Source organism: Hippocampus comes, unplaced genomic scaffold (genome assembly GCF_001891065.2).
Source record: "Hippocampus comes isolate QL1 unplaced genomic scaffold, H_comes_QL1_v1.1 scaffold78, whole genome shotgun sequence".
Taxonomy (NCBI): Eukaryota; Metazoa; Chordata; class Actinopteri; order Syngnathiformes; family Syngnathidae; genus Hippocampus; species Hippocampus comes.
The window spans coordinates 395,628-408,128 of NW_017805798.1; the positions used below are offsets into that span (position 1 = coordinate 395,628).

Genomic DNA, 12,501 nt, shown 5'->3' on the forward strand with positions numbered 1-12,501 from the left:
AGGAGTCTGCAGAGCCGTTCCGGTTCCTCACCCAGCTTGTCCGAGGACGTGATAATGTCAGTGGGCACGCACGCGTCCAGATCAGCGTCCATGATGCCAAGCGGGTCCAATTGGGCCACCTGGTGACCGCGAATCTACAGGGGAACGAGGACAGAGCCCACCCGGGAGAGGAGAAGGAGGAGGAACAGGAGGATGGAGGACAGTGAAGCCAAGTGAGGAAACACATGGACGAGCACGAGGAGTGGGAAAAGCAAACGACAGGTTGTGGAGGAGAGAACACGGCAGCACACCAAGCAAACACAACCAAGAGGAGGAGGAAGAAGAGGAGGAGGAGGAGGAGGAGAGCGGGTGGGACGGAGAAGCGACATTAACACAACGAGCACGGAGCACTTTTCCGTCTTTTGCTCACCAACATCTTGGAAGCCGCTATTGACGGGAGCGTCATCAAAATTCACACAGCTGATGCCCAGCGGGTCCAAGTGGGCATTGTGATGACCCATCACCTACACACACACACATACACACGCACGTACAAGTGCACACGCACGCACAACAATTACACCGTAACCCCCAAAGTTCAACACCCCCGTCGGTTGTTTCTTTCCGACCGATTTTGGTCGACGTATGTAAAAGTGACTCGAAAGTGCTTGTAACCGATTCATTTTGAATTTTGTCCAATTGTGACATCACAACAGGGACAATTTACATAATCACGCCCCCATGCCCATTTTCGACACGGATGATTGAGAGGCCAGGCTGACTGGAGATGTGACATTTCCAAGCGACGACTCAACCAATGACATCGAAGTACTATCAAAAGGTAAGCACAGCTGCACTGCCAATCGGCAACAGAGGGAAGCGGAATCTGAAATATAACGAAGATGATGAGGTGATCAGCCAAAATGTTTCTGTTAAAGTCAAGGGTTTGCTTGATGTTTGTTGACACACACACACAAAAAGCTATTTTTCTTCAGGTTGTGGGCAAAGTGGCTGAGTTTCATAAAATTTACTCATCCTGATTACCCGAAAACAGAAAACAGTTGCATCAAACATTGGGAGTTTTTAGACCATATCATCAGCTTTTTTTTTTTTTTTTTTGAAACCAACAGGGCTGGGTGATGTATCTCTATCGTATCGAAATCGAGATGTGAACATTATCGATATTCCTATTGAAATGAGGACGAAATCAGTACCGTGTTCGTCATTTTGTGATGAGGTTCGCAATCCACCAGGGGAAAATCAATCCAATCGTGATGTCGAATTTTCGGTGTCTGAATTTATTGATTGTCCCACTTTTTTTTTTCCACCAAGATAGTTACCAGAGGAATCGGAAAAGAGGCCAAATACAGCCACGCAGAGGAGCATCACTATTTACCTTCCGCGGTCATCATGGCGTGAGACGGATCCGCCTCTACAAACGAGCTGATTTCAACGCTTTCCAGACAGGGAGAGAAGGATTCTGACTCGTCACGTGTGCGTGAGCGCTTTTCATCCTCATGTGGTTTGTCAAGGATGGAGTGCGAGCCTATGAGGTGCCTCCCGGGAAAGACTGCGCTGCGTGCGGCTGAGGAAAGTCACGGGGCTGGCACAGGTCCAAATCGGGCCTGAGTTTACCGAACATGAGACTCACATGTCCTGTGGCGACCTCCTGCCTAAACTTGCTTCATTAGAATCGCTTTATTTCATATTTTTTATTTTGCATTCAATTATCTCATTGCATAATTGATTCATGAGTAAACATTTAATAGACTATATTAAAACAACACATAGAAAAACAACAAGCACTCACACTCACAGTCACACCTACGGACATTTCAGGCTGTTAAATTAACCAACCATGCATGTTTTTGGAATACATCTTGATTTATAATGGGAATGTGAGCGGAAACATGAATACCCGAAGAAAAGAAATAAAAAAAAAAAAAACACGCAGGTACTGGGAGAACATGCAAACTCCACACAGGTGAAGTCAATTATTCATACAATGTTTAAAACCGAGAATCTTTTTTTTTTTAACCCCTAAAATTAACCAGACAACATAATTTGCTATTTATTTTAATCATTACAAATCTGAACTGATTTAAAAACTAAATTTAAAGTCAAAATTTGCTTTCACCTGAAACATAGGTTATTTTTCACAATAATCGAGATCCCACAGGTGATTCTAAAGGCAAAACGAAATAACCACCAATGAAACCCACATGAAGAACAACACATTGTTCGACCTAAGAACGGTAAATGGTTTTGAATAAAATAGAGGCATGCTGTTTAACATGTTAGCAATGCCTGCGTTTGCGTGTACCTGGTAGGCACGGATGAGGGACTGCACAGCCAGGTGGTCCTCCACCAGTTTCTCCACGTTGGGCTGGGCTCCCACCAGAGAGGAGAGTTGAGGGGTGGCGGACAAGCCCAGAGGGGACTGATAGGCGGCACCGGGCGGGGCACCAGCATTGGCGTTGCGGAAAAACACATCCCACGACTGGACGGGAACGACAAGACATGTTAGAGCAGTTTTTCTACTACATGCTATTCTAAGTTCCTCAACTCAACTTTATTTATTTATATGTGTATACAATCAGTACTAGCAATTGGCAGGGACAAACTAAAGTTATTAAGCATCCATGTTAGCTGATAGTAATTAGCACTTATCAGCCGTAGGACAGTGGTAAGCATTAGCGTTGTGAAATATATATATATATACATATATATATATATATATATATATATATATATATATATACATCCTATGAAAAAAGGCAAGACTTGGGAAAAAAAAGGATGACGGAAACCACTGTCGTCAGTCATCAGTCAACATTTTGTGCAGTAGATGCTACGTGCTAGGCTAGCTCCTAAGTGTGAGAACTAGCTGATAGCAGTTAGCATCGAGCAGCCCTGATCTCAGCCCTGAGTCACAGGAGAGGAGGAGGTGAGAAAAGACTTTGTCGTCATCCTTCAGAGGCAAACATTCACTGCTATAGGCCACACTACTTCCGGAGTGTTAGCTGCTAGCAGTTAGCACTGAGTGGTCATGAGAGTCCGTATGAGTCAGATTCCCAAACTCTGGTCCTGAGTCACACTCCGACCAATATTTACAAAGGGTGGAGAGTTGTTTAGCTGGATGCTAACTTCCTGTTTCTACTGAGGAATGAAATGTGAGTCATTTGTGGAGCGTTGCCAGATGAGCAAGCCCAGCTAACATTCCCAAACACGCCCCAAGATTCCAGTTACTGTTGAGGAGCCAAACAACAACAACACGCTGGCTGTCCTCAGGTGAAGACAGAATAGTTGTGGTAGCCCACACTGTTTTGCTTGAACAAAAACATTGAGGAGAACCCAAAAGAGCTCCATTATTGTGAGGGAGAGACACGAACAATAAGCTACAACACTTCAACAAGAGTCAACAATCTCAGCATGACCCTTTCCTCAAGCGTTTCACACCTGTGTGACTGCTCACTGTGTGAATTCCAATTATCGCCTGTGCAAAGCTTTTAGGATGGATTATTACATTACTCCCTCGGGAAAAAAAAATTGTTCTGTTCCATCCATCCATCCATCCATCTTCTTCCGCTTATGCGGAGTCGGGTTGCAGGGGAAGCAGTTAAAGCAGGGAAACCCAGACTTTCTTCTCCCAAGCCATTTCGTCCAGCGCTACCAAGGTTGTTGCTGAGGCCTTTCCAGGCCATCCGAGAGATCAAGTGTCTTTTGGCGTGGCCTGGGTTGGCCTCGTGGTGGGACATGCCAGCAAGACCTCACCAGGGAGGCGTCCAGGAGGCATCTCAACCAGATTCCCGGGCCACCTCATCTGGCTCCCCTCAAGGTGGAAGACCAGTGGCTCTACCCTGAGCCCCTCACCCTCTCTCAAAGGGGGGACGGCGGCACGGGGGTTAAACAATTAATTCAATTCAAATCGACATCGCAGTGCAGTAAAACGCAATTTTCATGTTTACATATCATTGATACATTTCATATGAATTCAAGCTTTGTTAGCCTTTATTTTAACGCAAGCCTAACCTGTAAAACCGTCCGTTATGTATGATTCAGGTATTCAGTGTGATGCAGATTGCTTGTGGTTGTGAAAAGAATCGCATATTAAATCCTTATCGCAATTATGAGGGTGGTGGGGGTGGTGGTGGAAAGAAGAAATTACAATATATTTTTTCAAAACCTCTCAGGCCTACCAGACACCTTTCAGCTCAGCACCTTCTCGGAAGTCTGATCCAAAAGTATTTGTACCCGTGAACTCTCAAAGTGTACGGTTATGCACTTTGGTTTGGAGTCAGCCAGCCCTCCCTTTCCAGCTATTCCAAAATGCTGCTGCTTGCCTCTTAACTGGAACGCAAAAGAGGGAGCACATCACTTCCCCACCGGCGCTCACCTTGTGAACGCTCTTGGGGTTCTCCAGCCAGGCGAAGTACATCTCCTCTACGTAGTTGGAACTAGTCCCGTTCAGAAAGGGCTCAGAAGCCACGGGCGCCGTGTAGCTCCTGAATTGCCCCAACGTCCTTGCGCCCGAGGGGACCGGGCCTGTGACTGGCCGCTGCGGGCCTACAGTCTGAGCCGCCTGCGAGGCGGTGAGCGGACGCAAACGCGCCGCACAAGTCCTTAAGCGATGCATTAGTGGTGTAGTCCTCCTTAAGCTCACGCGCACGTGGCGGCAAGCGAAGCAACGCTGAGAATGATAAAGATGGCGCTCAATCCGAAGGAAATTTTCTTTTTACAAAATCAAGGCGTCCTCAAGGTCACGGCAGTACCGGTGGACAGCAATTTCCACAGGTGCCTTCCTCCAATCAGATCCTGGGATGAAATGCACAACATATGAGAAATAAAAGCATTAAAAAGAAGATTTTCACTTTTTAATACCAATTTGATTCTAGAAAAAAAATCATTTAAAACAAGGTTTCTTTGGGTTTCCTTGTGGGATTTCCTTTGTTCCTCCTAATACCAAATAAGCTTTGAAACTTTTTTTTCCCCTCCCCAGGATAGAATTCCACAGAAAACAGAAATACACTGTTTTCTTCTTTTCTTTTAGTGACATGAAAATAAGTGCTTTGTCTTGTATAAATTTACACATCATACTTCATAATTTTTTTGAACTTATAAAGTCACCTATCAACTATGATTGCCTTCCACCGGGCTCGTTTCCTGTCACACAAAATTATTCTGCTCTTTAGTTCTACCCTTTGGTGGGAATTCAAGTCGTTTTTGTTTGGAGGAGAGAAAAAAAGTCGCTCGAGGGCTTTAGACATGACACTAAATATAGCAAACAAATGCCTAAGTTGTCAACACTCTGTCTCCTGTTTTTTTTTTTTTTTTGCTCCATGTAGAGGATTTCGTAAACAGCGGTGGTTGTTTTCAAGTGCTCTATAAGTACAGTTGAGGAAATTAAGACCTCTTTTGGAGACTGAATGCTGTGACAGCAGTCCTGGAACCTTTCTCACACTTCTCGCCCAAAATGTTTTCGATTTGAAAAGAAGGTAACTTTGAAATCGACCAGCAGACGAAAAGAAGCCGAACAAGATTTTGACCTTGTTCGCTCTCTCGCCTCCTCCGTGCCTCATCTAGGTCCGCCCACCGGCAACCTCTCCATTCCTGATTGGCGGTCGTGTTGGAATCCCGCCTAAAAATAGACTAGGCTGATTTTCTAATGAGCGAGGCCCCTGTCAATCATCGCGTCCTCTTCTCCAAATCGTCAATCTCAGGCAGCCTTCTTTTTCCGTCTTCCTTGCAAAAACAATGTTCAACACCCAGCAAGAGTGACATAAACGGTCAAAGCGAACTAATAAATAACACATTCACACTGTCGCGTAGAAACACTTGGATGGCTTCGTGACTAGCATTAGAGCTACTTGCTTGTAGAATTAGCTTGCTAGCTCCTACTTTCAATTTCGTTCTTCGTTGTTGTTGTTTGGGGGCGATACGGTGCGAGCAGGATTACCAAAATGCCCCCAATCCAAAGTTAAGTTGGCACAAAATCACGCTCGTTGGCGAGCATTGGAAGCACTAAAAGTCACGTTTCAGTTCCGCCTCAAGGTTGCTCAACTCCGTCAACTGCGCGCTAGCTAACGGGCTAGCATGTCAGCTAACAAGAAGTGAGCGGGGGGGATGTCGGAATCAAATTCCGGAGACCGCCGGCATTTTTTGATTTAGCTTGTACAATGACACCCGGAAGCGAGTTCGCGTCTGTAAAATATTCATCAGCAATCCGCGGGGCGGCTTACTGACCTCCAGAAACGCTGAGGAGCGGCTCGCCTGTCTGCCGGGTGCCCGGACGCCCTTCGACTCTCCCGGCGCATGAATGACAGCTCCAGCAAGGTCCCGCCGAGCCTGGGAGTGAGGCCGAGCAGGAAGTGACGTAACTGACGCGCTGACGCGCGGACCAAGTTTGATCTCAATGTAAATATCAATTAAAATATAGGTTAACACTAAATCATAGTACACATAATATACATTTTTTAAAAAAATTAGTTTACGGCGCTGACGTCACGACGCACAGTGCTGACGACGCATTCCACGGCAGTGGGTACTCGCATTTTATAAAAGGTTTTCATGTTTTTTAAAAGGTTAATACTCTGAACTAATCAATATCCAATACAAAAGTACAATTCTAGAATGGCTAAAGTGGTTTTCATCAAATTAACGGACATCGTTGCAGTCTCTTCATTTGACGTACGGCGTGACGTCACAACATAATGTCTGACGAAGGCGTCAGAAGCGAGTTTTCACATAATTTACGTATGGACATTTCTAAATTGAACCCCGTTATTGAAATTATTTTTGATTGAGGTAGATAATTTTTTAAGCCTTTTGATTTGATCATAAAAATGTACATCAATCAGGGTTAATACTATATAATACTCTAATTATGTAATATGACATAAATGTGAGGAGGGCACTGAAGAGGATGAAGAGTGGAAAGGCACTCGGGCCTGATGATTTGCCAATAGAGGTATGGAAGTGTCTAGGAGAGGTGGCAGTGGCGTTTCTGACTGGGTTGTTCAACAAGATCTTAGATGGTGAGCAGTATGGTTTCATGCCAAAAAAAAAAAACAGTACGACAGATGGTGTATTTGCTTTAAGGATGTTGATCGCTGTGGTGACCCCTGAAGGGAAAAGCCGAAAGGAAAAGAGGAAGAAGTCTATGTACTAATAAACATGAGGCTCTTGATTCAAGTCCAAGCAATCATTCTTTATGAACAAACATTAGTCAGGCATCCCGCGACAGTTACGGACACAAAGTCAAATCATATGATCATTGGATGTCATTTCTAATATTGTAGCACCTGTGATTCCATTGACGAATGAGAAATAAAAGTATTATTTCCAATGACATTTTTGTGGTTTGGGGCAATATTTGAGATAACAGTGTACCAAGCAGGAAAGACTGCTGATGGGAGTTATGAATTTCAACACAATCAAGTCATTTTCATCTCACATAGTCAGGAAGCAGAGAATATATTTTAATGGCTTGAACACACAATGTCAAATTTAATATCTGCCGAGAAGAAAAAAAAGACAACCATGCTTTCTCTCCATCTCTCTCTCTCTCTCTCTCTCTCACACACACACACACACAAATATCGGATTCACTCTGAATCCCTTGAATTAATGAACATAATTATTAAATGGCATCTCCTGTAAGTGGCGAACAATCCGAACACCCCGCAGTGGACAGTTGACGACGATGCTAATGATGTTGACATCCATAGTACACCTCTTTGCTTTTTTTTGTCCTATTTGAGGGGCAGGACAGTTTGGCGGTGTGATGTCATCAGTGTGGCCAGGAAGTTGTTGTCCTCGTGTGTGTTTCGCAGAGCTGATTCAGAGCAACGTCATTGAACCAACCACACCAAACCAGAGAGCACTTTTTGAGACATTCGACATTCCAATGACCATGCAGACGAGTGCCACCACAGGGCACCGGTGCTTCCTGTTAGTTCCGGTTGGTTGCTGGCACGGTCAAACACACCAGTTGTTCCGGCACAGGGTGCGCTGGGAGGAAAGTAAAGTCCACACAGCACACTCTGCAAGTCGCTGTTTGCTTGAGCGCTCGTCTTGTACAAACACATCTCTTGAACAAGCTATTCTGATTTTGGTGCACTAAGGGAGGGATTTTAAAACATCTGAGTCATTTAAAATACAATCAACAAATTCATCGATTATTGAAGTAATCGGTAGTTGCAGTCTTCAGTTTATCAACATTTTTGGCTAGTTTGTGGGTGTGTGTGTGTGTGTGTGTGTGTGTGTGTGTGTGTATGTGTGTGTGTTTTAAACCATTGCATTATGACAAGACAAGCGCTTTCACAAGTTAACAGTGAATGGGCTGGACTGTCACTTACATAGTGCATTTCTACCTCGGGTAATCAAAGCGCCATACACTGTTACCACATTCACCTATTGATGACGCAGCATCACGAGCAATTGGGGGTTCAGCATTTTGCTCAAGGACACTTCAACAAGGTCGCAATGGGTTGGGAGACAACCACTCTACCATTGAGCTATGCCGGCCCCAACAGTGGTGTTTTTCAAAATCAAACTTCTTTGCGAGTGATGATCAAGAAATTATTTTTTGTTCAGTCTATGTACCAGTGGTCTCGTTCCACATTGGGCATCGCGTGTAAACAATTAAACACAAGCAGAAAACAGGCAGACCTCGCCCTCCTGCCATAGTGGTTTTGGTTTTGCTGTCATCAAAGCAGCCAATCAGAGAGAAGCTGCTCTCAGGCATGATTGTTATTAGCCATTAGCCAGAAAGTGTTAATTAGCCAGCATGCTGAACAGCACCGGCAGCATATGAGTGATGCCGCCACTAAATATTCATCACATCTGATTGGATGGTTTCTGACAAGTTCTTTTTTGGTCCAGATCCGCCTGAGACCTGGTTTCTTGCTTCCTGGCCGTCATTCGGCGGGGCTAAGCCTAGAGGAGGCAGTGTGGAATCCTGATACAGAAAGTGCTTATACGGGTGGCGCAGGGGCAGATCTTTGAGGCATCAGAGGTTGAGCTGCGCCAGAGGGTTTGGGCTTTCTGACACACAAAAAGAAAGCAGAGGCCAAATGTAATGCCAAGCGCTATGCTAAGATGTCGGCATTCTGACACAAAAAAAATAAAAAAAACAATACACAGAGGCTAGCTGCTATGATATTAAACAAAGACATACCACAGTTATGGCTTTCCGACTCAAAAAGCAAATGGCTGACATTGTAACTGCTACTAAACACACACATGCTACAGTGTGGGCTTGCTGACATTTAAAAAAAAAAAAAAAAAAGCACAGAGACTAGCTGCTATGCTAAATGCTAAGCTAACCACTGCTAAACACACACGTCCCCCAATTGTGTCTTTCTAACACAAAAAAACAAACCAGGGAGGGTAGCTGAGATACTAACCACTATGTTAAATGCTAAGCTAAGATTTAGGATCTGACACAAAACACTCCACAGGCAGGGTAGTGGCTATACTAACACCTATAATAACAGCTGGTAAATTCACATATGCTACAGGTTTGTTTTCTGACACAAAAAATAATTCCAAGAGGCTATCTGTGATGCCAAATCCAAAAAAAACCCCCCAAAAAACAAAAACTGAGGCTAGCTGAGAAGCCAAGTGCGTAATACACACATGCTATATGTCACATATTTGTGTTGTTGCTTACAAAGGTGGCGGCGGTGGCCTCACAGCGTACGAGGTAGTGCTCCTGCTTGTCTGCACCACCTGAACACACAGTTACACACCCATGTACACAATGTCATGATGAGAGCGGGGGCAGTGTTGACGGGCTTTCGTTTTACCTCGTGTGGCGGCAGAAGCTGACTGTTATGCTGGATGACAAAAAAAAGGAAGAAATTAACACAAGTAGGAAGACATTTTTGGGAACCTCACGACTTGTAATGTATACACAACTATGTGTTACAACACAACTAGTAACATGCTGTTGTAGCAACACTACTAGTAACACATACACCAACAGATCTTTGAAATACAACGAAACACATCCACACCTTTGTAAGAGCACAAGCAACACAGACACGCAACTTTGTCATGACACATAATGAGGCACGCATGCATACAGGTAGACACCTCTGTGTGTACATACCGCGTTTCTGAGGATGTTGTTGGTGTTGCCACGGGCAACAGGAGGCGGCTGAGTCCTGGGAGGCGGTCCTCTGCTGGGATTGCCCGACGGTGCTCCGTCCGGCCTGGCGACAAGGGTGGAGGTTGGGGGATTGGTGGGTTGGCACGTTAGCACCCAAGTCAACACGTCCGAGCCAACTCGAAGGGAGAGCAGACGGACTCAAACGCTTCAGCCGTCTCTCAACCGTGTTATCACAAGCGGTGACGGCTGGAACTTTTCAGCGGCAGTTTTTTTTGTCGAGCAATGAAGACGAGTGGGCTGACTCACCGGTAACCCGGAGAGCGCCCCCTGCGTGTAAGGCCGAAGTACTGCAGCAGCTGCTTCCTGCGCAGAAAGGCGAAGGCAGCCAGCGCGGTCAGAGGAAGTACCAAGAAGAAGAACACGAGAAGACCGTCCCTCAGCGACCGGTCTTTGTCTGTGGAGGACAAACGCGCACACACACACACACACACACACACACACACACACACACACACACACACACACACACACAGATGACAACAAGCACAAGTACTTCACTAGTCCGTAACCAAAAATCGACAGCCAAACTGTACTTAGCGACCTCTTCTGGCTGGGTAGGGGATTGTTGGTGCTATTCTAATGCCTACAGCCCCTAATGTTAGGTACGGTACAACTAAACAACCTCTCTTCAACCGACAACAGAAGCTCTGATGGTCCCAGGAGTTTTAATTAGCAAACATTAGGAGGGTGCGAAGGTAGCGGCTGGGGCTACATACCATTCCAGGTGGGCCCGCTGTCCACGCTCCCCCCATAACCTGGCAACTCACAGAAGGGCGGAGCCCAGCCGTCTTCACAATGACAGTTCCGATTGTTGTTGCATACCTGGCCCACAGGAGGAGACAAAGAAAGAAATCTGGGTTATGTGTGTGTGTGTGTGTGTGTGTGTGTGTGTGTGTGTGTGTGTGTGTGTGTGTGTGTGTGTGTGTGTGTGTGTGTGTGAGAGTGAGCTTCAATAGTGGTGTGCTTCGAAATGCAGGCGCTTTGAGCTTAGGTTATTGTTTTTCACCTTTATTATCTTAGTTTACCACTAGATGGCAGTAGATTCTACACCTTAAAAGTGCTCTCTCAATAAAGTTGAGTGGGGAAAGATGCCCTGAATTCTTTCCAGCCAGCAAGCCCTCCTCAAGAAAACTGATAAAAATGTTTCTTAATAACGGAAAGAGTACTTGAAAGGCTATGCTTTATAAAAACAATTTAGAAATGATGTTAATCAGTTACACCATTTGTGCACTACGATAAAATCAATTGGGCTCCTTCCCGCCACTGAAGGGCAGTATAGCAAGAAGAGTTTCATAACTACTGTCAGTGACGTGGTCAGCTGCACTAATATTAAGAATATGTGCTTGTAGGTATATTTATATGCATGGTTGATGAATCATTCCGTGTTCAAATATTGTTTGTGACGCCGCCGGATGGATGCTATTCATTCGCCGCCTATTATGTGTTAGCATGAAGCTAGGTAGCTGCTGTACTTGTACGTAAGGTGGCTTGAATGTCAAGGTGCCAGCGTGTCCAGTTTCTTACCCCGTGCCCGCGACATTTGCTGTCAGCATCGCAGTCAATGTTGAGGACGTCCGCGCTACGACACTCAAAGTTGAGGCAAACCTGAACGCCGTAGTGGCAGAAAGCAGCAAAGTCAGCGTGGCGTCATCGGCCGCTTCCGGATGTCGCGGGAGTTTACCTTGTCGCGGCCGCACTTGGTGCCCTGGTTGACCATGCCGGGGTCGGGCACGTCCGAGCCCAGCATGAAGTCCACCCCGGAGCAGACGGCGCCCCTTATGGGCGTGCTGATGATGGACGGGTCCATGCCAAAGGCTTTGACGCCTTGGACGTTGGCGCACTGAAGCTTCCCACACAAAGCGTTTCTGTGGGGCAAAACAGATGATGCTCCCTTTTCTGTGTGTGTGTGTGTGTGTGTGTGTGTGTGTGTGTGTGTGTGTGTGTGTGTGTGTGTGTGTGTGTGTGTGCGCGCGTGATAGTCACTTTTACCTGCTCTCACACTTTTTGAATCCATAGTTTTGGTATCCACAGTTCCCAAAGCGATCGCCTTTGCTGTTGACCTCTTTGAAGCAGATCTCTGGTGCCATCTTGGCCTCTGAGGAGCGGCCACACAGACACACACACACACGCACGCGCACGCACATGCAGTCACATCTTGTATCTTTGTCGCTCTTTTTTTTGTGTGTGTGTGTGTGTGACAAAGATACAAGATGTGACTGCATGTGCGCGCACGCGCACGTGTGGCTTTTTCAAGGAGACTCACTGGCTCCAAAGATGCTCCTGCACTGGTCTTCGGCATGCTGACAACGGCCGTCGTAACAATACGCCCCCTGGTTTCGAACCAAATG

At 45.8% G+C, this 12,501-nt stretch overlaps 2 protein-coding genes across 8 annotated transcripts in view; both read right to left on the minus strand.

Moving 5' to 3' along the window:
- The window catches only part of LOC109525276 (2-oxoglutarate dehydrogenase, mitochondrial), a 17,303-nt gene extending 10,960 nt beyond the window's left edge, over positions 1-6,343 (minus strand). For 4 of the 7 annotated variants that reach the window (XM_019885658.1, XM_019885659.1, XM_019885655.1 and 1 more), the window contains exons 1-4: positions 6,223-6,343; positions 4,376-4,794; positions 2,303-2,479; positions 32-134 (exon numbers count right to left, since the gene is read on the minus strand). In XM_019885658.1, coding sequence (XP_019741217.1) covers positions 32-134; positions 2,303-2,479; positions 4,376-4,615 — 520 coding nt within the window. In that variant the 5' untranslated portion in view covers positions 4,616-4,794; positions 6,223-6,343. Of the gene's footprint in view, positions 1-31; positions 135-409; positions 504-2,302; positions 2,480-4,375; positions 4,795-5,525; positions 5,618-6,222 lie in introns of all 7 variants that reach the window. The other 3 variants (XM_019885660.1, XM_019885662.1, XM_019885657.1) reach the window with 2 other exon arrangements.
- Positions 6,344-7,733: 1,390 nt separating this feature from the next.
- The window catches only part of LOC109525335 (disintegrin and metalloproteinase domain-containing protein 9), an 11,518-nt gene continuing 6,750 nt past the window's right edge, over positions 7,734-12,501 (minus strand). Inside the window, exons 15-24 of the mRNA XM_019885772.1 lie at positions 12,417-12,501; positions 12,143-12,248; positions 11,835-12,018; positions 11,678-11,758; positions 10,870-10,975; positions 10,400-10,547; positions 10,094-10,196; positions 9,789-9,818; positions 9,653-9,711; positions 7,734-9,024 (exon numbers count right to left, since the gene is read on the minus strand). The exon at positions 12,417-12,501 is cut by the window's right edge and continues 1 nt beyond it. Of these exons, the coding sequence (XP_019741331.1) occupies positions 8,955-9,024; positions 9,653-9,711; positions 9,789-9,818; positions 10,094-10,196; positions 10,400-10,547; positions 10,870-10,975; positions 11,678-11,758; positions 11,835-12,018; positions 12,143-12,248; positions 12,417-12,501 (972 nt within the window). The 3' untranslated portion in view covers positions 7,734-8,954. The remainder of the gene's footprint in view (positions 9,025-9,652; positions 9,712-9,788; positions 9,819-10,093; positions 10,197-10,399; positions 10,548-10,869; positions 10,976-11,677; positions 11,759-11,834; positions 12,019-12,142; positions 12,249-12,416) is intronic.